Source organism: Scyliorhinus canicula, chromosome 8, assembly GCF_902713615.1.
Source record: "Scyliorhinus canicula chromosome 8, sScyCan1.1, whole genome shotgun sequence".
Taxonomy (NCBI): Eukaryota; Metazoa; Chordata; class Chondrichthyes; order Carcharhiniformes; family Scyliorhinidae; genus Scyliorhinus; species Scyliorhinus canicula.
The window spans coordinates 84,629,640-84,652,630 of record NC_052153.1 but is presented as its reverse complement, the minus strand read 5'-3'; the positions used below and the strand labels follow the sequence as shown (position 1 = coordinate 84,652,630).

At 50.8% G+C, this 22,991-nt stretch overlaps 1 protein-coding gene across 2 annotated transcripts in view; it reads right to left on the bottom strand.

Annotated features, from left to right (window-relative positions):
- Positions 1-22,991, bottom strand: part of LOC119970367 (kinesin-like protein KIF27) — a 144,880-nt gene that overhangs the window by 55,749 nt on the left and 66,140 nt on the right. For both annotated transcript variants that reach the window (XM_038804869.1, XM_038804871.1), the window contains 3 exons: positions 14,308-14,513; positions 12,100-12,297; positions 10,828-10,938 (listed from right to left, as the gene is read on the bottom strand). In XM_038804869.1, the coding sequence (XP_038660797.1) occupies positions 10,828-10,938; positions 12,100-12,297; positions 14,308-14,513 (515 nt within the window). The remainder of the gene's footprint in view (positions 1-10,827; positions 10,939-12,099; positions 12,298-14,307; positions 14,514-22,991) is intronic.

Genomic DNA, 22,991 nt, shown 5'->3' with positions numbered 1-22,991 from the left:
GGGATAAATGGGTCCGTCTCTGGTTGGCAAACTGTAATTAGCGGGGTGCCGCAGGGGTCAATCATCGGAACTCAACTGTTTGCAATCTATATAAATGATCTGCAAGCAGGAACAGAGTGTAGCATAACAAAATTTGCAGATTATACTAAAATAGGTGGGAAAGTAGGCAGAGAAGACTTTACAGATGGGTACAGATAGTTTAGGAGATTTGGCAGATGGAGTTTAATGCAATGTGTGAGGTTATCAATTATGGCCGAAAAAAATAGTCAGGCAAATTATTATCAAAATGGAAAGCAGATTCAAAATGGGACAAGCAGAGGAATCTGGGTGTCTTTGTTCATGAATCGCAGAAAGTCGGTATGGAGGTACAGCATGTAATTAAAAAGACTAATGGAATGTTAGCGTTTATTGCAAAACGACTGGAGTATAAAAGTAGAGAAATTTTGTTGCAATTATATAGGGTGTTGGTGAGACCACATCAAGAGTAATTGTGTCCAGTGTTGGTGTCCTTATTTGAGGAAGGGTGTGGGGGCATTGGAGGCAGTTCAGAGGAGGTTCACCAGTTTGATTCTAGGGATGAAAGGGCTGACATATAAGGAGTGATTAAACAGTTTTGGCTTATACTCATTGGAGTTTAGACGGATGTGAGGGGATATAAAATACTAAAATAAAGTAAACGTAGACCAAATGTTCCCCCTTGTCAGGCAATCTAGAACGAGAGGCGGTTGATTTAGAACTGAGAAGGAACTACTCGCAGACGGTGGTGAATTTGTGGAACTCACTGCTCCATAGAGCCATTGAATGGTTTTAAAAAGGAGATACATATTTCTGATTTTTTTACGAAATGGTTAAAGTGACATGGGGACGGATGAGGTGGATTTCAGACCAAGAGATCAGCCATGATCTGATTGAATGGTGGAGCAGGTTCATAGAACATAGAACAGTACAGCACAGAACAGGCCCTTCGGCCCTCGATGTTGTGCCGAGCCATGATCACCCTACTCAAACCCACGTATCCACCCTATACCCGTAACCCAAACACCACCCATTACCTTACATTTTAGGACACTACGGGCAATTTAGCATGGCCAATCCACCTAACCCGCACATCTTTGGACTGTGGGAGGAAACCGGAGCACCCGGAGGAAACCCACGCACACACGGGGAGGACATACAGACTCCACACAGACAGTGACCCAGCCGGGAATCGAACCTGGGACCCTGGAGCTGTGAAGCATTTATGCTAACCACCATGCTACCGTGCTGCCCACAAGTTTCAAGGACTTAATGCCTACTTCTGCTCCTAATTCCTATATTCCATTTGAAATGGAGTACATTGCCTGTATGATGCAGGGTTAATGATGGAAACTCACAAAATCTTGCTTGATTCACAGCGCTGAGGACCCAGGTTCGATCCCGACCCCGGGCCACTGGCCACTGTCCGTGTGGAATTTGCACATTCACCCCCATCACTGCCCCTTTACAAAAAGAAAATCGTTAAATGCCTTAAGCAATTCGGAAGCATTAGGCAGAACTATTTCTTGGCTATATACTTGGGGCGGCATAGTGGTTAGCACTGGTGCCTCACAGCGTCAGGGACCCTGGTTCGATTCCAACCTTGGGCGACTGTCTGTGTGGAGTTTGCACGTTCTCCCCGTGTCTGCATGGTTTCCTCCGGGTGCTCCGGTTTCCTCCCACAGTCCAAAGATGTGTTATGGGGATAGGGTGGAGGTGTGGGCTTGGGCGGGGTGCTCTTTTCAAGAGCCGGTGCAGACTCGATGGGCTGAATGACCTCTTTCTGCACTATAAATTCTATGATCTATGAAATAAAGATAAGATTAAATCATTCATGATCGTTTCCGGTTGCGGTGATGCGGAGCTAAGCCGCACGTTCGGTAGTTCCTGCAAATTTCGGTCTTTTGGGCTCTTTTAAGGGCCCGTAGCGGTGCTGGCTGGACTTTTCCCGGTGTGGGAACACATCCACTGCGCTTATCTGTCGGTGGATGGACTGGACCAGGAGCGGAGCAGTCAGAAAATCGACTTTGGAGCAGAGAAAGGTGCGAGGCAGGAGAAACAAGATGGCGGCGGGCGGGGAACCGGCAGCGTGGCAGCAGTGGGCGCAGGAGCAGCTTCAGCGCTGCTTCAGAGAGCTGAAGGCTGAGATCCTGGAACCGTGTAAGGCCTCGCTGGACAAGCTCATGGCGACTCAGACGGCTCAGGGTGCAGAGATCCGAGAGCTACGGCAAAAGGCCTCGGAGAGCGAGGACGAACTCCTAGGCCTGGCAGTGAAGGTGGAGTCGCACGAGGCGCTCCACAAGAAATGGCTAGCGAGGATGGAGGAGATGGAGAACCACTCCCATTGGAAGAACTTGCGGATCCTGGGCTTCCCGGAGGGGCTGGAAGGTTCGGACTTGGGGGCCTACGTGGCCGTGATGCTGAACTCGTTAATGGGCATGGGGTCGTTCCAGGGGTCCTTGGAGCTGGAGGGTGCCCATCGAGTGCTGTTGAGGAAGCCCAAGCCGAAAAAGCCGCCTAGGGCGGTGCTGGTCCGTTTTCACCGTTTCGTTGACCGTGAGTGTGTGCTGAGATGGGCGAAGAAGGAGAGGAGTAGCAAGTGGGAGAATGCAGAGATCAGGATTCATCAGGATTGGACCGCGGAGGTGGCGAAGAGAAGGGCTGGTTTTAATCGGACGAAGGCAGTGCTTCACAAGAAGGGGGTGAAGTTTGGCCTGTTGCAGCCGGCTCGCCTCTGCGTCACTTACAAAGATCGCCAGCTTTACTTCGATTCCCCGGAGGATGCCTGGGCCTTCGTCCAGGCAGAGATGTTGGACTTGAACTGAGGACTGGGGGGGGCTGGGGACTGATGTACATAATCCGGAGGCTTTGTCCTCCTTGGTATCCTTTCCTTTTTATGGTTGTGTTTGTTAATGCCTTTTTGCTTTTTGAGGCTGTTATTTATTTATTCGGGTGCTTTCTTGTTTTTCACTGGTGGAGGGCTGGGGAGCTGTTCGCGGTCCTGCTAGGCCGCGTGTTGGGTCGGGGGGGGGGCGGGGTCTGACATGGAAGCGCAGGCTTTCTTCCCGCACTGGAGGCGCAGTGGGCGGGACCGGCACTGAAAGGGGGGTCTTTGGGGTGGTGGGAGCAGCCGGGGTCAGCAGGAGTCAGTTGACTTACGGAAGTACGATGGAAGGGAGTACGCAGCTGGGGGGGGGCCTTAGATTGGGGGGAGGGGAGGCTTGAGGGGGGGGATGGTACTGGGTTGCTGCTGGAGGGGCCAAAGGGAAACTGCTGGTGATGGGGGGGGGGGGGGGGAAGAGAGAGAGAGAGAGAGAGAGAGAGAGAGAGAGAGAGAGAGAGAGAGAGAGAGAGAGACTGCCACTGTGGGGATGGGGCCTGGGGGGTTCTGCGGGCACGTGGTGAGCCGAGGGAGAGCTATGGCTGACCGGCGCAGAGGGAGGGGGAAGACCCCCCAGATTTGGCTGGTCACATGGAACGTGAGGGGGCTGAATGGACCGGTGAAGCGGTCCCGGGTCTTAGCGCATTTGATGGGGCTGGGAGCGGACGTGGCTATGCTCCAGGAGTCGCACCTTAAGGTGGCGGATCAGGTGAGGCTGAGAAGAGGGCTGTGTTGGACAGGTGTTTCCCTCAGGGCTAGATGCGAAGAATCGAGGGGTGGCGATTTAAGTTGGCAAGAGCTTGTCGTTCGTGGCGTCGAGTGTGGTGGCGGACAGCTGTGGTAGATACGTAATGGTGAGTGGTAGGCTTCAAGGGGAGTGGATGGTTCTGGTTAATGTGTTCGTCCCCAATTGGGACGATGCGGGTTTCATGCGGCGAATGTTGAGCCGGATTCCGGACCTGGAGACCGGGGGCTTGATCTTGGGAGGGGATTTTAATACTGTGTTGGACCCAGCTCTGGATCGTTCAAGGTCTAAGACAGCAAGAGGCCGGCGGCAGCTTCAGTGCTGAGGGGGTTCATGGATCAAATGGGAGGGGTAGACCCTTGGAGGTTTTTGAGGCCGGGAGGTAGGGAGTTTTCCTTTTTCTCCCATGTCCACAAGGCTTATTCCTGGATTGATTTTTTTGTCCTCAGCAGGGTGTTAATCCCGAGAGTGGTGGGGGCGGAGTATTCGGCGATAGTTATATCTAACCACGCTCCGCATTCGGTGGACCTGGAGCTGGGGGAGGGGAAGGATGAGCGCCCGCGGTGGAGGTTAGATGTGGGGCTTCTGTCAGAGGAGAAAGTATGTGGGCGGGTCCTTAGGTACATAGAGGGGTATTTGGAAGCTAATGACAATGGGGAGGTGCAAGTTGGGGTGGTCTGGGAAGCGTTGAAGGCGGTGGTTAGAGGGGAGCTGATATCTATTCGTGCGCACAGGGAAAGGGGGAGAGGGTTGAGAGGGAGAGGTTGGTGGAAGAAATGGTAAGGGTGGACAGGAGGTATGCGGATGTCCCGGAAGAGGGGCTTTTGAGGAAGCGTCGCAGTCTCCAAGCGGAGTTCGATATACTGACCACCCGGAAGGCAGAGGCGCAGTGGAGGAGGGCGCAGGAGGCGGTGTACAAGTACGGGGAGAAGGCAAATCGAATGCTGGCCCACCATCTCCGGAAGCGGGAGGCAGCGAGAGAGATGGGGGAGTCACAGATGCAGGAGGGAACCTGGTGCGGAGTGGTAGGGACATTAATGGGGTGTTCAGATCCTTTTACGAGGAGCTGTACCGGTCGGTGCCCCCTAGGGAGGTGGGCGGGATGGACCGCTTTCTGGATAAACAGGAGTTCCCAAGAGTGGAGGAGGAGCGGGTGGAGGGTCTGGGGGCCCCAATCGAGTTGGAGGAGCTAATGGAGGCGCTGGGGAGCATGCAGACAGGGAAAGCACCGGGACCTGACGGGTTCCCGGTGGAGTTTTATAAGAAGTTCTCAGACCTTCTGGGCCCGTTGTTAGTGAGGACACTGAATGAGGCGAGGGAGGGGGGGGGCTTTGCCCCCTACAATGTCTAGAGCAATAATCTCACTGATTCTGAAGCGGGATAAGGACCCCCTCCAGTGTGGGTCTTACAGGCCGATCTCGCTCCTCAACGTGGACCCAAAGTTGTTGGCTAAGATACTGTCCAGGAGGGTGGAAGATGTGGTCTCGCTGGTTATCGATGAGGACCAAACGGGGTTTGTGAAGGGGTGGCAGCTGAATGTCAATGTGCGGCGGCTTCTTAATCTTATGATGATGTCATCGGCGAATGGGGAGGCGGAAATAGTAGCATCGATGGATGCAGAGAAAGCTTTCGATAGGGTAGAGTGGAGCTACCTGTGGGAAGTGTTGAGGAGGTTTAGGTTTGGTGAGGGATTCATTAGATGGGTGAGGCTGCTGTATAGTTCCCCGGTAGCGAGCGTGGTGACGAATGGGAGGAGGTCGGAGGACTTTCGGCTATCCCGGGGGACGAGGCAGGGGTGCCCCTTGTCTCCCCTGCTCTTCGCGTTATCGATTGAACCCCTGGCCATGGCGCTAAGGGATTTGAAGAACTGGAGGGGGATTTTGGGGGGGGGGGGGGGGGGGGGGGGGGGGGGCACCGGTTTTCACTGTACGCAGATGATTTACTGTTGTACATCGCGGATCCGGCAGGGCGGATGCCAGAGGTGTTGAGGATACTTGGGAAGTTTGGGGACTTTTCGGGCTATAAGCTCAACGTGGGGAAGAGTGAGCTGTTTGTGTTGCACTTGGGGGACCAGGAGAGGGAGATAGGGGAGCTCCCGTTGAAGAGGGCGGAGAGGAGCTTTAGATATCTAGGCGTCAAGATAACTAGGAGCTGGGGGGCCCTGCATAGGCTAAACTTTTCGAGATTGGTGGAACAGATGGAGGAGGAGTTTAGGAGGTGGGATGCGCTGCCACTCTCTTTGGCGGGCAGGGTCCAGTCGGTTAAGATGACGGTGCTCCTCTAGGTTTTTGTTTCTCTTCCAGTGTCTCCCCATCTTGATTCCGACGGCCTTTTTTAGGAGGGTTAATAAGAGTATTCTGGGGTTCGTGTGGGCGCGGAAGACCCCGAGAGTGAGGAGGGTATTCCTGGAGCGAGGCAGGGAGGTAGGTGGTTTGGCGTTGCCCAACCTGTGTGGGTACTACTGGGCTGCGAATGTGGCAATGATTCGTAGGTGGGTGATGGAGGGGGAGGGTGCCGCATGGAAGAGGTTGGAGGTGGCGTCCTGTGTGGGCACGAGTTTGGAGGCATTGGTGACGGCTCCGCTCCCACTCCGCCCGGCAAGGTATTCTACGAGTCCAGTAGTGGTGGCTTCCCTCAAAGTTTGGGGGCAGTGGAGGCGGCATAGGGGGGGAGTGAAGGCCTCAGTTTGGACCCCGATACGGGTCAACCACCGGTTTGCACCAGGGAGAATAGATGGTGGGTTTTTGAGTTGGCATAGGGCAGGCATCAGGCGGATGGGGGACCTTTTCCTCAACGGGAAGTTTGCGACCTTAGAGGAGTTGGAGGGGAAGTGGGGTCTCCCCCCGGGAATACTTTCAGGCATATGCAGATTTGGGCGTTTGTTAAGGGGCAGGTGACGGAGTTTCCGCTATTGCCGCCAAGGGGGGTGCAGGACATGGTGTTCTCGGGGACGTGGCTCGGTGAGGGTAGGATCTCGGCAATTTATCAGGTGATGCAGGAGGGGGGGGGGAGGCCTCGGTGGAGGAGCTGAAAGCGAATTGGGAGGAGGAGCTAGGGGAGGGGATCGACAAGGGGACGTGGACGGATGCCCTGGGGAGGGTGAATTCGGCCTCCTCTTGCGCATGGCTCAGCTTAATTCAGCTGAAGGTGCTGCATAGGGCGCACATGACTGGGGCCAGGCTGAGCCGGTTCTTTGGGGGTGAGGACAGGTGTGGGAGGTGTTCGGGAGGCCCGGTGAATCACATCCACATGTTCTGGGCGTGTACGACATTGGAGGGGTTCTGGAAGGGGGTGGCGGGGACCTTGTCCAAGGTGGTCGGTTCCAGGGTGGACCCGGGCTGGGGGCTCGCTATCTTTGGGGTAGCGTCGGAGCCGGGAGTGCAGAAGGCAAGGGAGGCCGGTATCCTGACCTTTGCGTCTCTAGTAACCTGGCGTAGGATTCTTTTACAGTGAAGGGACGCGATGCCCCCGAGCCCGGAGGCCTGGATCAATGACATGGCCGGGTTCCACAAACTGGAGAGGGTCAAGTTTGCCCTGAGGGGGTCGGTACAAGGGTTCTTCTGGTGGTGGCAACCTTTTAAAAAAAACTTATTCATGATCTAATTGAATTTGGGACTAGGCTCAAGGCACTGAATGGCATACTCCTATTCCCATGTTATTAATCTTCTAAAACAAAAAGTGGGGAGGGGAGTACAAATGTTGGGGAGCTCAGGAAGTTGCAAAAAAAGGTAAACAAACGGCAAATCTTAACTATTGTGGAGGGTTTACCTCAACCTGGCAGAGGTGTGGGAATCGGGAGACAATATCAGAGGAATACCAAGGAGCACAGAATACCGGGAGAGATAGATTTCATTAGAGTAGGAAATAATAAGTTATCAGCTGGGTTCAGGGTAAGGGAGAAAGTAATAAAGTCTAAATCGAGGTTACTGTTCATGTATGTAAATGCATGGAGTGTGGTAAATAAGATTGGTACACTACAAGCGCAGGATATCATGTGGAAATACAATGTGGCTATAATAGACATGGCTTAAAGAGGGCAGGATAGGGTATTAAATATTCCTGGAAACAAGGTGTTCAGGAAAGATCAAGGAAGAAAAGGGGAGGGGTGGCAGTTTGATTAAGGAGAATGTTGCAGTGCTGGAGAGAAAGCATGTCCCAGAGGGGTCAAGGACAGAATTAACTGGAGCTAAGGAACAAAAAAAGGGTGCATTAACTATACATTGCTCGGTGTAGTGAGGTGTAAAAATGATACATTAATTATCCAATATAGCCGGGGTTATTGGTCGTTTAAAGGGCAAAAGGGACAAGAGTTCCTAGTGTTTAGGAAAATTCTCTGCAGCAGTATGTTTTCAGTCCAATAAAGAGAAGAGACTGCGAGACTTGGGGCGCGATTCTCCGCAAATGCGGAGAGTCGTGAAGGCTGCCGTGAAACCGGCCGTGTTTCCCGGCAGCTCCCGCCCCCTCCCGGGACCCGATTCTGCTCCCCGGTCGGGGCTAGCAGCGGGGCCCCGTGAACGACGGCATCGCAGGCTTAGCGAAATTTGCTAAGCCCGCGCGCCAAAGTTAACGGCGGCTGACGCGCACGATGACATCAGCCACGCATGCGCGGATTGGACGGCTCCAACCCGCTCATGCGCGGATGACGTCATCACGCATATGCGTGAAACCCGCACATGCGCGGGCCGGTATGCCCCTCAGCCGCCCCGCGGACTGATCCAGCGGGACGGCGGAGGAACAAAGAGTGTGCGGGGTTCGGACCCGCTGCCCGCGATCGGTGCCGACCGATTGCGGGCCCATGGCACCCTTTCCACGGCCGTGCCAATCGGTGCCATGGTTACCCAGAACGGCACTTTGCGGTCGTTTTCACGAACGGTGAGAGCAGGTGTGTTGCCATTCGTGAAAACGGCCGTAAAAGCCTGGGAAATCGGCCCATCGGCTAGTGGAGAATCGCCGCTCGCCGTAAAAAAACGGCGAGCAGCGATTCGTGTCGGGCGTGGGGGGGGAGAATAGCGGGAGGTCGGGAAAAATGTCGGGAAGGCCCTCCTGCTATTCTCCGACCCGTCGTGGGGGTTTTTGGGAATAAAGTGGCCAAGAAGATCAAGTGCCAGTAGGAGAACATTTAGGGGACAGTAATCATTACTATTTAGGTTAGATACGGGAAAGAACAATCCAGAATAAGAATAATTAACTTAGTCTATGCAGGGAGTCGGGGTTGAGGGCATTGGCAACAGTACTGCTCCCCATGGCCCCGGGGAAATATTCAGGGAGTCCGGTGGTTGTGGCGACGCTGAAGATCTGGAGGCAGTTGCGGTAGCACTTTAGGTTGTGGGCGGGATCGAGGGAAATGACGATTCGATCATAGATTTGTGCCAGGAAAGTGGGAATTTTGGGAGACGGGAGGAGAGGGGAGTTAGGGTATTAAAGGATTTTTTTCTAGGAGGCCAGTTTGCGAAGTTGGAGGAGGTGGGAGAGAAATATGGGTTGGGGCAGGGGGAGATGTTTATGTAAATACAGGTCCAAAATTTTGCCAGGAAGGAGATACAGAGCTTTCCGATGGTGCCGGCTCCCACACTGTTGGAAGAGATATTGACGACAGGGGATGGTGTCGGCAATTTATGGGGTGACTCTGGGGAAGATAACATTTTGCTAGAGAGGGTTAAGGTGAAGTGAGAGGAAGAGTTGGGGAAGTATATTGAAGAGGGGTAATGGTGTGAGGTGTGCCGGAGGGTGAATGAGTCAACGTCGTGCACAGGGCCAGGGTGGCAGTGCCAAGGTGCCTGCGTTCCAGGGGGTGGGTCAGGGAGCAGTCCTGCACCACCCCTGACCACCCCGATGGCCTGGCAGACCCCCCTAGTTCCTCCTGGTCCACAGGCGGAGGCTGGTCAAATCTGGGAGGCCAGTCGATCCCAGGTAAGTAGTTTTCATACCTACTTAGGGGTGTGCCATTTGGTCAAGCCCCTTATGGCCGTGATTCCGATGCCTCGCGGGATCGGCCTAAGTCCCGCGAGGCGTAAAGGCTGCCAGGAAGCCCGTGAGAGGCTTCTCACGGAATCTACTGGCCGCATTGCGCTCGAGCAAGGGTGTAACACGACCGGTAGATCTCGTCCTTAATCTCTACCGTCCTCTCTCTACTGCCCTCTCCCCAATCCAGCGGCACGGTAGCACAGTGGTTAGCACTATTGCTTCACAGTGCCAGGGACCTGGCTTTGATTCCCGGCTTGGGTCACTGTCTGTGCGGAGTCTGCACATTCTCCCCGTGTCTGCGTGGGTTTCCTCCAGGTGCTCCGGTTTCCTCCCACAGTCCAAAGATGCGCAGGTTAGGTGGTTTGGCCATGAAAAATTGCCGAGTGTCCACAAAGGATAGGTGGGATTTTTGGGTTATGGGGATAGGGTGGAGGCGTGGGCTTGGGTAGGGTGTTCTTTCCAGGGGCCCTGCAGACTTGATGGGCCGAATGGCCTCCTTCTGCACTGTAAATTCTGTGATTCTATGATTTGCTTTTGTTCTTCCGCCTCCTCTCTCTCTCTCCCCCCCCCCTTTCGACAGCATAAAACCCATCACATTTCTACCCCGCTTCAGTCCTGAAGATTAGTCATATTTGACTCAAAAAAATTAACTCTCTCTCCATAGATACTGCCAGATCTGCTGAGTATTCCCCACTCTTTGTTTTCGCTGCACATTTGGAGTTGGGTCAATGTCTTTTACGTGCCCACCTTGAACTAGATAAACACCACAGTTGCCCATGAATTATTATTTTCCATATGTACTGTACCTGCCTCATATTCTTCAATATACCACTACTATTTGTTTAAAAATAACTGAGGAACGAATGCAGCTGTGTGCTTAATAGACAGATGTAAACCTCTTATGGGAAACTAGCTCAAGAAAGGGTTGAGTCAGTTCCACTATTTTTAACAATGCAAACATGTTGGCCGTACGTTTGTGTGTGAAACTCAGCCTCACATAGTAATGGATCTTTACTCAACCACTGGAAGTACTGATGGTCATGGGACCGTACCTCAGCGAGTGGCTCCTGGGGTATCAACCAGGTGGTAACGCAAATCGGGTTACAGCAAATCAACAACCCAATCTGTATTTAACGTAACCTTCTGTTCCATTGGGACAATAAAAATATTGTTTAGAGAACACACATAGCAACCAGGCAGTTCTACAGCTTTGTAAGCGCACCTGCTGTTCCTGTGAGATGACAGGGGAGCCCTTCCTTTTCTTCAAATGGGTAATTTCTCCAGCTTTTCTTTTCAGAATTTTCTGCTGTTGCTCTCGCTTTAGCTCCAGCTCCTGGAGAAATGAAACAAATTTATCTTGAAATTCTGATTTTATTTCAGAAGATAATACTGTTAGAATTTTTTGAGTTATCTTTTCATTTCAGGGCAGCGGATGTAAATACTATTGCAAGATCGAAAACATTCTGACAGAATTTGTTCTTTCCTCATCACATTCATTTTTGATAACAGATATTGGCTCATGTTTCAATGTGGGTATTTGTCAATCCACCATTAAAAAACCAAGAGACAGCAATTGCTGGTTTTATATCATTTGTTGTAATGGCATGTTATAGCACAGAAATTCGGGGTTTCAGACCAGCCAGATCTATTCCTGGGGAGGAGAGCTGACTTCCTTGCCTTTGCATCCCTGATCGCCCGCCATAGAACTCTGTTTGGCTGGCAGTCAGCAGCATCACCCAAAGCAGCAGACTGGCTGTCCGACCTCTCAGAATGTCTCCAAATGGAGAAAATCAAATTTGCCATCCGAGGGTCAGATGACGGCTTTCACAGAACGTGGGAGTCATTCACCCAATTGTTCTAGGACCTGTTTGTGGCCAACGAACAAGCAGAAGAATAGCCACGTAGCCAAGAATCAGGGGAAAGTAGCCAAAGCATGAGAGGGAGAGATAGACTGGGAAAGGGGGGGACGGACGACAGCTAAACCTAAGCGGAAAGAAAGGCGAACCACAGGAGGGGGGGAGGGGGGCGGAAGTGGGGGTGGAAGCGGGGGGGGGGGGGGGGGGGGGGGGGGGGGGGGCAAGAGAGGAGAACCAGGGAGGTGGTTGGGGGGGGGGGGGTGAGAGGCAGGGAAATTACAGCCAGAGGGAGCGCCCGGGATACGATAACAAACTTCGCATTTCCAGGAACAAAGAACAAGGAGGTTGCATAACAGGGGTGTGGTGATTTGGGCTGCCAGCCCGTTAATTAGGTTTAAATACATGTAAATTGTGAATATGCATTGTGTCGCCAGCGGCAGCTGGGTACTTCACTGGGGCTGGTCGCAGAGCAGCAGAACACTGCAACAGATCTGGCACCCAGCGATCATCCTGTTTTTCGGGTGATCCATCAGGGGAATCCACCCTGGCATCTTTCATATGTGCACCTGAAAACTTAATTATACATACCACTTATATAAATCTTTGTGATTGTTAATTGTATTGTGAAATGTTCTTACTTTAATCAGTTGTTGATCTCTTTGAATCTCATTTTCCAATTTTAGTTTTTTCTCACTTTCTTCATGCAGTTTTTTCTGAAGCAGCTGTTGCTGTTGTTTCATATTTTGCACATTCTGGCTTAGTTGGACGAAACGTTTCTCACTCTGCGCTGATAAAGAAAACAACTTTTTTGTTTCCTGCTGCTTCCTCTGCAGGGTCTAAAAGAAACAGGATCAATATACTTCAATTACTTTGTTCCACCAAAGGCAGAAATATACTTGTAACTACCAGACTTTCATTTTAATGAGCAAAGCTATTCAAACCAAAGCAGCCTGGTATCCTAACAACTAATTACTTCACGATTTAGCCTTTCAAATTATTGTTAACATTACTTCCAGGATGAAGTCTATGCAAGTAATGTGAGCCTGCTCCATGCAAGTGTATAATATTCTGGAGCAACAGCATTGAAGTAAACTGGAATTCCAGCCAATCATGTCATCTCATCGTCCCATCTCTTCCTTTGTTGTGGAAGAAGCACCTGCAAACCACCCTGCCCCAACCCTCACCCAATGCCCAAAGAAACCTTGGCAATGGTCAAATGTAACTCCACCAGCCCCAATCCAAATCTTTTTTTTTAAAGCACAAAGCTTGGGTCCTGATATTTTATTGCTTTCTCTTCAACGTCATCCTTTGAGAGATCATACAGGTGGTGCTCCAAAGAGGTCAGCCAGTCTTATTCTGTAACAGAGTTAAAAGATGACTAGGCATGATTCCCTCTTCCCCACTGTAGTAAAATGTTCAACCTCCATTTGGAGAATTGCAAATATTGCACTCTGGTTTAAAAAAGGGAGTAAGGGGTAACATGGTGGTGCAGTGGTTAGCATTGCTGCCTCATGGCGCCGAGGTCCCAGGTTCGATCCCGCCTTTGGGTCATTTACTTTGTGGAGTTTGCACATTCGCCCCGTGTTTACGTGGGTTTCGCCACCACAACCCAAAGATGTGCAGCGTAGGTGGATTGGCGTCGATAAATTGCCCCTTAATTGGAAAAAAAAAATCAATTGGGTATTCTAAATTTACGAAAAAAGCACTGCAGCCTCACGGCGCCGAGGACCCGGATTCGATCCCGGCCCCGGGTCACTGTCTGTGTGGAGCTTACACATTCTCCCCATGTCTGCCTGTGTCTCACCCTCACAACCTAAAGATATGCATGGTAGGAGGGTTGGCCACACTAAACTGCCCCTTAATTGAAATTAAAAAAAAAAAAAAGAATGTAAGGATAAGACAAGGAAGTACAGGCCAGTTAGTTTAACCTTGGTGGTGAGAATGCTTTTAGAGATAATAATTTGGGAAAACACTATTTGGCCACTTGGACAAATCAGTGAGTATTCTGCAATAGGTTTCAGTGATGCAGTTGACATAGTTAAATAGCTGACAGTCTATGCAAGCCGTGAGAAATGGGCGTGAGGTTTGAAGAAGTACCTGGTGTGTGAGGGTGAGGTGAAGCATGTGAACATTCGGCTCAATGATGAGTAACTGGGTGGTGCTGAGGCTGAAGTTACGAGTGCGGATTGTAAGATTTGACATTTGAAGATGTCACAACTCTTGGCTACTCATGAGATCACTTTCTGTGGACTTCCTGTGTCACTGCATTCAGGTCCTTGGGGCACGGCCCCTGGCATTAACCTCCACGGCTACCTGCTGTCACAGCCTTTCAACCATGGTTCTGGAGGGCCTTCTTCTCACCTGTGGACACAGGCTCTGTCTCCTCCTTTCAACCTCCTCCACGAGGACTGCCTATGCCGCACCCAAAAGATTTGTTGTTCCAACATACACTCTTTCCCAGGTTAGATTCTCTTAGATTCAGTGACTGCCAGCACCCACTCCAACCACAATGCATCTCTTCTTTAAGAGGTGAAAGTTAGCTTCAAGGAGTGCTGGCTAGCTTCAAGTAGGGCTAACAACTCATAACATTGGTTCCTTGCTGATGTGAACAGCACGGCAAGCATTGCCTGGATGCAGATATCTTTCAAATGTGGAGGCAGCATGAAGTTGACGTTACAAATAACGATGCGGATTGATCGCACATTGCAATCCCCAAGTATAATTCAGACCTACCCTTGACTCGAAACACTTGCTCTCGAAACTATCCAATGATTTATTTGCTGAATTTTACATACTGGATTAATTTTGAATATTTCTTACTTTAATCTATTATATAAATATCTAACCTGCATTTTATCTTTAGCTGTCTCCATTTTCTTGCGAAATTCTTTTTGTAACTTTGCTTTCTCTGTCGCATCCCGGAGTTCCTTGTTCTCCAGTTCCTGCAGTTGTTTCTGAGCTTCTGACAGCTCAGTCTTGGCCTGCTCAGCTTCTTGCTCTAACTGAGTGATCTTTTGGTAATACTGTCGGTTTACAGCCTGGGCATCCCGACCTGAATGAATAAATTAACAAATAAATAGATAGAGGTGCAATAAAGTAATCAGTAATAAATTATGACAATAACACTAATAAAGGCAAACTTGGACAACTCTTCAAAAAAAAATGTACATTACCTTCAGTCATCTCAGAAAATAACCGAGATTGTATCTTACCTTTTTATACCTCACCATTAAGGCACCCAAGTGTTGAAAAGTTAGCAAATATGTAGTCACACTCATTTGTCCTAGTATATATTAAAATGAGGCATACAACTCAATGCAAGAGATTATGGAATATGGACTATTTAAAAAAAACATTTTTAGTCAGGACATGTTGATTTTATTTACAAAACACAATGGGCGCGATTCGCCGCCCCCTACGACGGGTCGGAGAATAGCGGGAGGGCCTTCCTGACATTTTTCCCGACCTCCCGCTATTCTCTCCCCCCCCCCTACGGCCGCCCACGACACGAATCGCTGCTCGCCGTTTTTTTACGGCGAGCAGCGAATCTCCCCAATCCGATGGGCCGATTTCCCAGGCCTTTACGGCCGTTTTCACGAACTCCAACACACTTGCTCTCACAGTTCGTGGAAACGGCCGCAAAGTGCTGTTCTCGAGAACCATGGCACCGATTGGCACGGCCGCACTACGGCCGTGCCAAGGGTGGCATGGGCCTGTGATCGGTGGGCACTGATCGCGGGCAGCGGGTCCGAACCCCGCGCACTCTTTGTTCCTCCGCTGCCCCGCTGGATCAGTCCGTGGGGCGGCTGAGGGGCATAACGGCCCGCGCATGCGCGGGTTTCACGCATATGCGTGATGATGTCATCCGCGCATGCGCGGGTCGGAGCCGTCCAATCCGCGCATGCGCGGCTGACGTCATCGTGCGCGTCAGCCGCCGTTACCCTTGGCGCGCGGGCTTAGCGAAGTTCGCTAAGCCTGCGATGCCGAGGTTCACGGGGCCCCCGCTGCTAGCCCCGACCGGGGAGCAGAATCGGGTCCCGGGAGGGGGCGCGGAGCCTGCCGTGAAACACGGCCAGTTTCACGGCAGCCTTCACGACTCTCCGCATTTGCGGAGAATCGCGCCCAAAGTTACATTCATCCTTATACATTTCTCACTACAAACACACCCGCCACCATACCATCCCACATGCCCCACTTTATAACTATTATATAAAACATCCCCCCGCTGACATTTACCAACTCTTAAAGAAGGAGATGAACAGCTTCCGCCTCAAGGAGAACCGCTCCCCCCCACTAAACCCCCTAATGCCAAACCGCCAGGTGATTCACCCCTCTCGCCCTTGGTTGGAGGTTCCTGAGCAGGCCACCCTAACATGATCCTCCTTCGGGCTATCAGAGATGCAAAGGCCAACATAAAAGCCTCTCTCCCTTCCTGCACTCCCGGATCTTCTGATACCCGAAATACCACCCATCAGCTCGGGGCCACCTTCACCCCCAAGATCTTTGATATCATCCCCGAAAAGGACTCCCAAATCCCACCAATTTCAGGCAGGACCAAAACATGTGTGCCCCCCCCCTAACCAGGCTGACGGGGGATGTGGACACTGAGTAGTCAGCGATCACGATCTCTGATCATGCCCGCACTGGGTTGACCTACAGGTGAGCAAGGAGAGTCGCCAGCGCCCGTACTGGACGCTGGATGTGAGACTTTTAGCTGATGAGGAGGTGCGTAGACAGATGACGAAATGTCAGGATGGGTACCCCGTGGAGTTCTCTGGGATGCTGGGGCCACTGCTGATGAGGACATTTAATGAGGTAAGGGAGAGAGGGAAGCTGTCCCCGAGGATGTCACAGGCCACTATCTCATTGATTCTGAAGCGAGATAAGGACCCGGAGTTTTGCGGGTCCTACAGACAGATCTCCCTACTAAATGTAGACGCCGAATTGTTGGCTAAGATCTTGTCCTCAAGGATTGAGGACTGCATCCCGGACGTGATTGGGGAGGACCAGAAGGATTTGTTAAGGGGAGGCAGTTGGCGGCCAATGTAAGAAGACTGTTGAATGCTATCATGGTGCCCCCAGAGGGTAGGGACATAGAGGTAGTGGTCGCAATGGACGCAGAGAAGGCATTTAGGGGCTGGTTTAGCACAGGGCGCTGGCTTTTAAAGCAGACCAAGGCAGGCCAGTAGCATGGTTCAATTCCCGTACCAGCCTCCCCGAACAGGCACCGGAATGTATCGACTAAGGGCTTTTCACAGTAACTTCATTTGAAGCCTACTTGTGGCAATAAGCAATTTTCATTTCATTTCCAGTTCATTTAACCGGGTGGAATGGGATTATCTGTGGGACGTACTGGGGCGGTTTGGATTTGGACCAGGCTTCATTGACTGGGTCAGGCTGCTGTATCAGGCGCCCGTGGCGAGTGTTCGGATGAACAGGATGACATCGGCTATTTTAGGCTGCACCGGGGTACGAGGCAGGGATGCCCCCTCTCCCCGCTGTTGTTCGCACTGGCCATCGAACCACTGGCAATTGCGTCGAGAACCTCAAAGGGTTGAAAGGGATTAGCCCGGGAGTGGGGTGGAAAACAGAGTCTCGCTATACGCGGATGTTCTGCTCTTATAGGTGTCGGACCCATTGGAAGGGATGGAAGAAATTATGGGGATTCTGGGGGTTTTGGGCAGTTTTCGGGTTATAAATTGAACATAGGGAAAAGCGAGATGTTCGCGATGCAGGCGAGGGGGCAGGAGAGGCGATTTGGTGAGCTGCCGTTTAGAGTGGTAGGGGAAGCTTTCGGTAACTAGGCATCCAGGTGGCGCGGGAATGGAAACGGCTGCACAAGCTTAACCTGGCTCGACTAGTAGGCCAAATGAAGGAGGATTTTCGGAGTTGGGACGTGCTCCCATTGTCACTGACTGGGAGGGTACAGGCAGTGAAAATGACGGTCCTCCCAAGATTCCTGTTTGTGTTTCAGTGTCTCCTCATCTTTATTCCTTGGTCCTCTTCTAAACGGGTCAACAAGGGCTTTGTATGGGCAGGTAAGACCCTGTGAGTTAAAAGGGGGATGTTAGAGCGCAGCCAGGGGAGGGCGAGCTGGCACTCCCGAACGTTAGTAATTATTATTGGGCAGCGAATATAGCCATGAATAGGATGTGGATGGGGGGGGGTTCTTTGGGGTGGAAGATAGGTGTGCAAGGTGTGCGGGAGGACCAGCGAACCATGTTCATATGTTCTGGGTATGCCCGATTCTGGCAGGGGTTTGCGGAGGTCATGTCCAAAGTATTGAAAACAAGGGTGGCGCCGAGTCCAGAGGTGGCGATTTTTGGGGTGTCAGAAGACCCGGGAATCCAGGACGAGAAAGAGGCAGACTTTCTGGCCTTTGCTTCCCTGGTAGCCCGGAGACGGATAATATTAGCTTGGAGGGACTCAAAGCCCCCAAAGTCGGAGACCTGGCTAACTGACATGGCTAGCTTTCTCTTTCTGGAGAAAATCAAGTTCGCCTTGAGAGGGTCAATGTTAGGGTTCGTCCGGAGATGGCAGCCGTTCGTCGACTTCTTTAGGGAAAATTAACCGTCAGCAGAAGGGGGAGGGGGGCAGTGGGGGTAGTTTAATGTGGAGTAGGAGGCTAGAAAAGCTGGGACCTGTGAGAGAGGAAGACGGCTTTTCCACTATGTTTATATTTGTACGTACACTGTTTCTTGTGTTACTGTTATAAAACCATAAATACCTCAATAAAATGTTTATATAAAAAAACACCGCTCACATCGGTCCTCCAACTCCAGAAAAAAACCCTCTTACATGTCTTTGTCATATGCGCTCTGTGCACCACTTCAAATTGAATTAAACTCAATCTCGCACATGAGGAGGTAGAGTTTATCCTGCTCAAAATCTCATTCCAGAGCCCCCTCCCTCAAATGCTCCACCCAGCTCCTTTTCCCATTTCCTCTTTATCTCCTCTATCAAAGCCCTCTCCCTCTCCATTAACTGTCCACAGATGGAGCAGCACGGTGGTACAATGGTTAGCATTGCTGCCTCACGGCACCGCGGTCTCAGGTTTGATCCCGGCTCTGTGTCACTGTCCGTGTGGAGTTTGCACATTCTCCCCGTGTTTGTGTGGGTTTTGCCCCCACAACCCAAAGATGTGCAAGGTAGGTGGATTGGCCACTCTAAATTGTCCCTTAATTGGAAAAAATTAATTGGGTACTCTAAATTTATATTAAAAAAACTGTCCATAGATATCCAAGACATTGCCCTTCCCCATCTCATCCTCAGACACAATAATTTCTAGCAACGAAGGCGGCGGTAACCACGGAATCGAGGCCAACTCCTTCCTCACGAAATTCCTAATTTGCAAGTACCGGTATCCATTCCGCCATGGCAACTGAAACTTCTCTACCAGTTCCACCCACTCTGCAAATCTACCTTCCACGAAAAGTCCCTAAACCTCTCTATTCCCTCCCATTTCTAAATCCTGCTGGAATAAATCTATGATTTCCACAGATCAGCGCCCACAGCGACATGCTCTCTAGCATAAATGATGCCTGAACTGATTCCAAACTCTTAACGAAGCAACCACTACCGGGCTCCTATAGTGTTTGGCCGGCGAGAACAAAAGCGGAGCCTTCACCAGAGCCCTCAAACTTTTCCCCATACATGAAGCCACCTCCATCCGCCCCCAAACCGACCCTTCCTCCAAGACCCATCCAATAATAATTCAGCAAATTTGGCCACGGCAACACCCCCCAATACTCTCTGAATCAGAGGTACCTTGTGTGCCCACCCATATAAAGGCAAAATTATCCTATTTATCCCCCCCCCCCCCCCCCCCCCGCCAAAATATTTAGGCAGGAAAATTGGGAGATTCTGAAAAATAAATAACACTTTAGGAGGATTGTCATTTTCACGGTTTGGAACAGCTCTGCCAGCGATAGCAGAAGAAGGTCCCATTTCTTTAAATTATCATTCACTCCCGCTACCAAATTAGCCACATTCAATTGATGCAGAGCCCAGCTATGCACCACCACCTGTATTCACAGACACCAAAAACCTGACCTAACCTGCCGGAACGACAAATTCTCCAGGTCCCTTCCTTGTAGCTAGGAACTTACCTGGAACACCTCGCTTTTCCCCACAATTAACTTATACCCCGAAAACATGCCTAATTTAGTCAGTATCTCCATAATCCTACTCATGCTAGAAATCGAGTCCACTACATATAACAGCAAGTCATTTGCATATAGGGATACTTAATGTTCCACACTCCCCTCACTATTCCCCTCCACTCCATCGATGCCCGATGCGCCATTATCAATGGTTCAATCGCCAATGAGAAAAGCAACGTGGAAAATGGACATCCTGACTTGTTTCCCAATGTAAACTCAAAATACCCCAAACTTGTCACATTAGTGCGAATATTTGCCATTGGGTCCTGTACAACAACCTAATCCACCCAATCACTCCGGCCCAAAACCAAACCGCCCCCAGCACCTTGAAAAGGAACTCCCATTCAACCCGATAGAGTGCCTTCTCCGTCTCCATGGATATTATCACTATTGCTTCCTGACTCATCGGGCCGTCATCACCACATTTAACATCCTCCTAATATATTGCCCCTTCACAAACCCCGTCTGGTTCTCAGTTATCACCCCCGGCACACAATCTTCCAGGCACACTGTCAGCATCTTGACCAACAACTTTGCATTCACGTTTAACAGCAATATTGGCCGATAAGTGCCGATTGGGGGAACCGTGGTTCAAGCCGGAGAGGATGGATGTGAGATTTCGGAGATGGGACAAGAGAGGGGTTTTAAATATAAATAAATTTAAAGTACCCAATAATTTGTTTTCCAATTAAGGGGCAATTTAGCAAGAGCAATCCACCTGCACATCTTTGGGTTGTCGTAGTGAAACCCACGCAAACACGGGGAGAAAGTGCAAACTCCACTCCTGGACCGGGGTCAAACCTGGGTTCTCAGCGCTGTAGGCAGCAATGCTAATCACTGCGCCACCGTGCCGCCCCTAGGGATTAAGGAAATGAAGGACTTGTATCTTGGAGGACGATTGCGAGAAGGAGTTGGAGAGAAGTACGGGTTGACCCGACCTTCCCGATAGCACCGGCCTCCTCACTGCTGCATGCGGTGCTGTCAGTGGGAGTGTCGGAGAGGGGAGGTTGTTTTGATGATCTATGGGAGAATCCTGGAGGACAGGTGTCTATGGAGGGGGTTAAGGCAAAGTGGGAGGAGGAGTTGTGGGGGTGGGAGGTATTGTGGTGTGAGGAGCTGCGTAGGGTAAATGCCTCAATCTCGTGTGCGAGGTTAGAGCTGAAAGTCATGCATAGGGCGCACCTCACAAAATCAAAGTCCAGCAGGATGTTTGAGGGGGTGGAGGATGTCTGTGAGCGCTGTGAGAGGGGACTCGCAAACCACGATCACATGTTTTGATCTTGCCCGAAGCTGGACAGGTTTTGGCGGGATGTATTTAGCACAATCTCTGGGTCTTGCATTCGGATGTGAAGCCCGGTCCCTAGAAGCCATTGGTGGGGTGTCAGGTCAGCCCGAGTTGCAGGCGGGTTGGGGGGGGGGCATTTTAGGGCAGCCATCCACCCTGTGTCTCGTCGTGGCGGGGGACCTACTGGAGTTTTTGACCCTGGAGAAGGTGAAGTTTGAGCTTGAGGGGGTGAAGGAGAGGTTCTGCAATTCTTGAGGTTTGTTTATTATGCACTTTTGGGACTTGGTTGTCGTGAATATTGAGGGTGCGGAGGAAGGAGAGGTGGCCGGGATAGGGAATTCTTTCTTTTCTGTTTTATATTATTGGAGTTGTTTTGCTTCTGGTTTTTTTTGTATGATGAAAACATGGCAAAAATTATATATTTTTTAAAATATTGCCCGATAAGAACTGCACTCCACTGGATCGTTGCCCTTCTTCAAAATGAGCGAAATCGAAGCTTGTGCCAACGTGAGTGGGAGCTCTCCTCGGGCTAACGAGCTACTAAACATTTCCGGGGATGAGGCCCCAACTCTGTTGCAAACATTTATAAAATTCTGCTGGAATCTGCCCAGGTCCGGAGCTTTCACAGACTGCAGTGAACCAATGCACCTCATTACATCCTCCAGCCCAAATGGGGGCCCCAGCCCCTGCACTGTCCCCTCTTCCACCACCGAGAAATCCAAGCCATCCAGAAACTGCTTCATGTCAAGGTGCCTGGGTGGCACTGCCAAGCTGGCAGGAACACTGCCAGGGTGGCAGTGCAAGGGTGCCCAGGTACCTGGATGGCACTGCCAAGGGTCAGTGCCCGAGAGGGGCCGTGCCTTTGAAAGGAGGGTGGAGGTTTGAAGGATGGAGGTCATGGAGTGGGCGGGCCTTTAAGGTGCTTTTGGGAGATGGGGGGGGGGGGGGGGGGGGGGTTGTACCCACAAGCTCACTTAGAGATCAGGGAACCCTTTCAAAATGGCAGCCAATTCCAGAGCAGTGCTCCGAAAGCTAGTGATTCGAAACAAACCTGTTGGACTTTAACCTGGTGTTGTAAGACTTCTTACTGTGCTCACCCCAGTCCAATGCCGGCATCTCCACATCATGAAAAAAATTAAAGTGTGAGCTAAACCGGTGAGAAATTCCCTAGGACCCCAAAAAGTGACTACATATCGTTTGATTGTGGTGGGGAATTTGCCGGAACTCCCTTCAAAACCCGCTACAAATTAACTGCAATTTTGCCATTAAATTCCGCTTTTTATTTAGAAAAAAACCCACATATCCCCCCCTGCTCCACCCTACTTGAAACTTGCACCACCAAATTCCTTCATCCCCACATCAGCTCTCCCCACCATCCTCACCCTACCAACTAACGCTTACTACCCCCAAATCCTACACCCCATACGCATGGTTGCAGATATTACAAAACTATACAAAGTGAATAAAAAATAACAGCAAACAAAAACAAACAAGCCTTACTCCCCTCCTCTCCCCCGTGTGTATAATTTCACCGCTCAGCCGCGCAACAGCCGCCACAGCAAAAACAACAAACCATAATGACACCTGATAACTACTTCACATCTGGCACGTGTGGCAGATCCTACCTCTCACGGATTGGTCACTTCAGCCGTCAGCTGAAGTGTACCAAGTAAAGTTCCCCCCACCCCCCATCCCCAATGGATTTGGTTGGTTGCATGTCTATCATCTTACTTTGATGGGAGGTGCTGCCACTGACAACACCAATTAAGCTTCAGGTATTTGCAGAAACAATGGAAACAATGGAATAAGCACTCTAATAAATCTTGAAAGGAATATTTATTAAAACAAAGGTCCCAGATGAATCCATATTTGACTTAGACCATACAGTGCAGAAGGAGGCCATTCGGCCCATTGACCCATTTAAGCCCTCACTTCCATCCTACTCCCATAACCCAATAACCCCATCTAACCTTTTTTGGTCACTCAGGGCAATTTATCATGGCCAATCCACCTAACCTGCACGTCTTTGGACTGTGGGAGGAAACCGGAGCACCCAGCGGAAACCCACGCAGACACGGGAGAA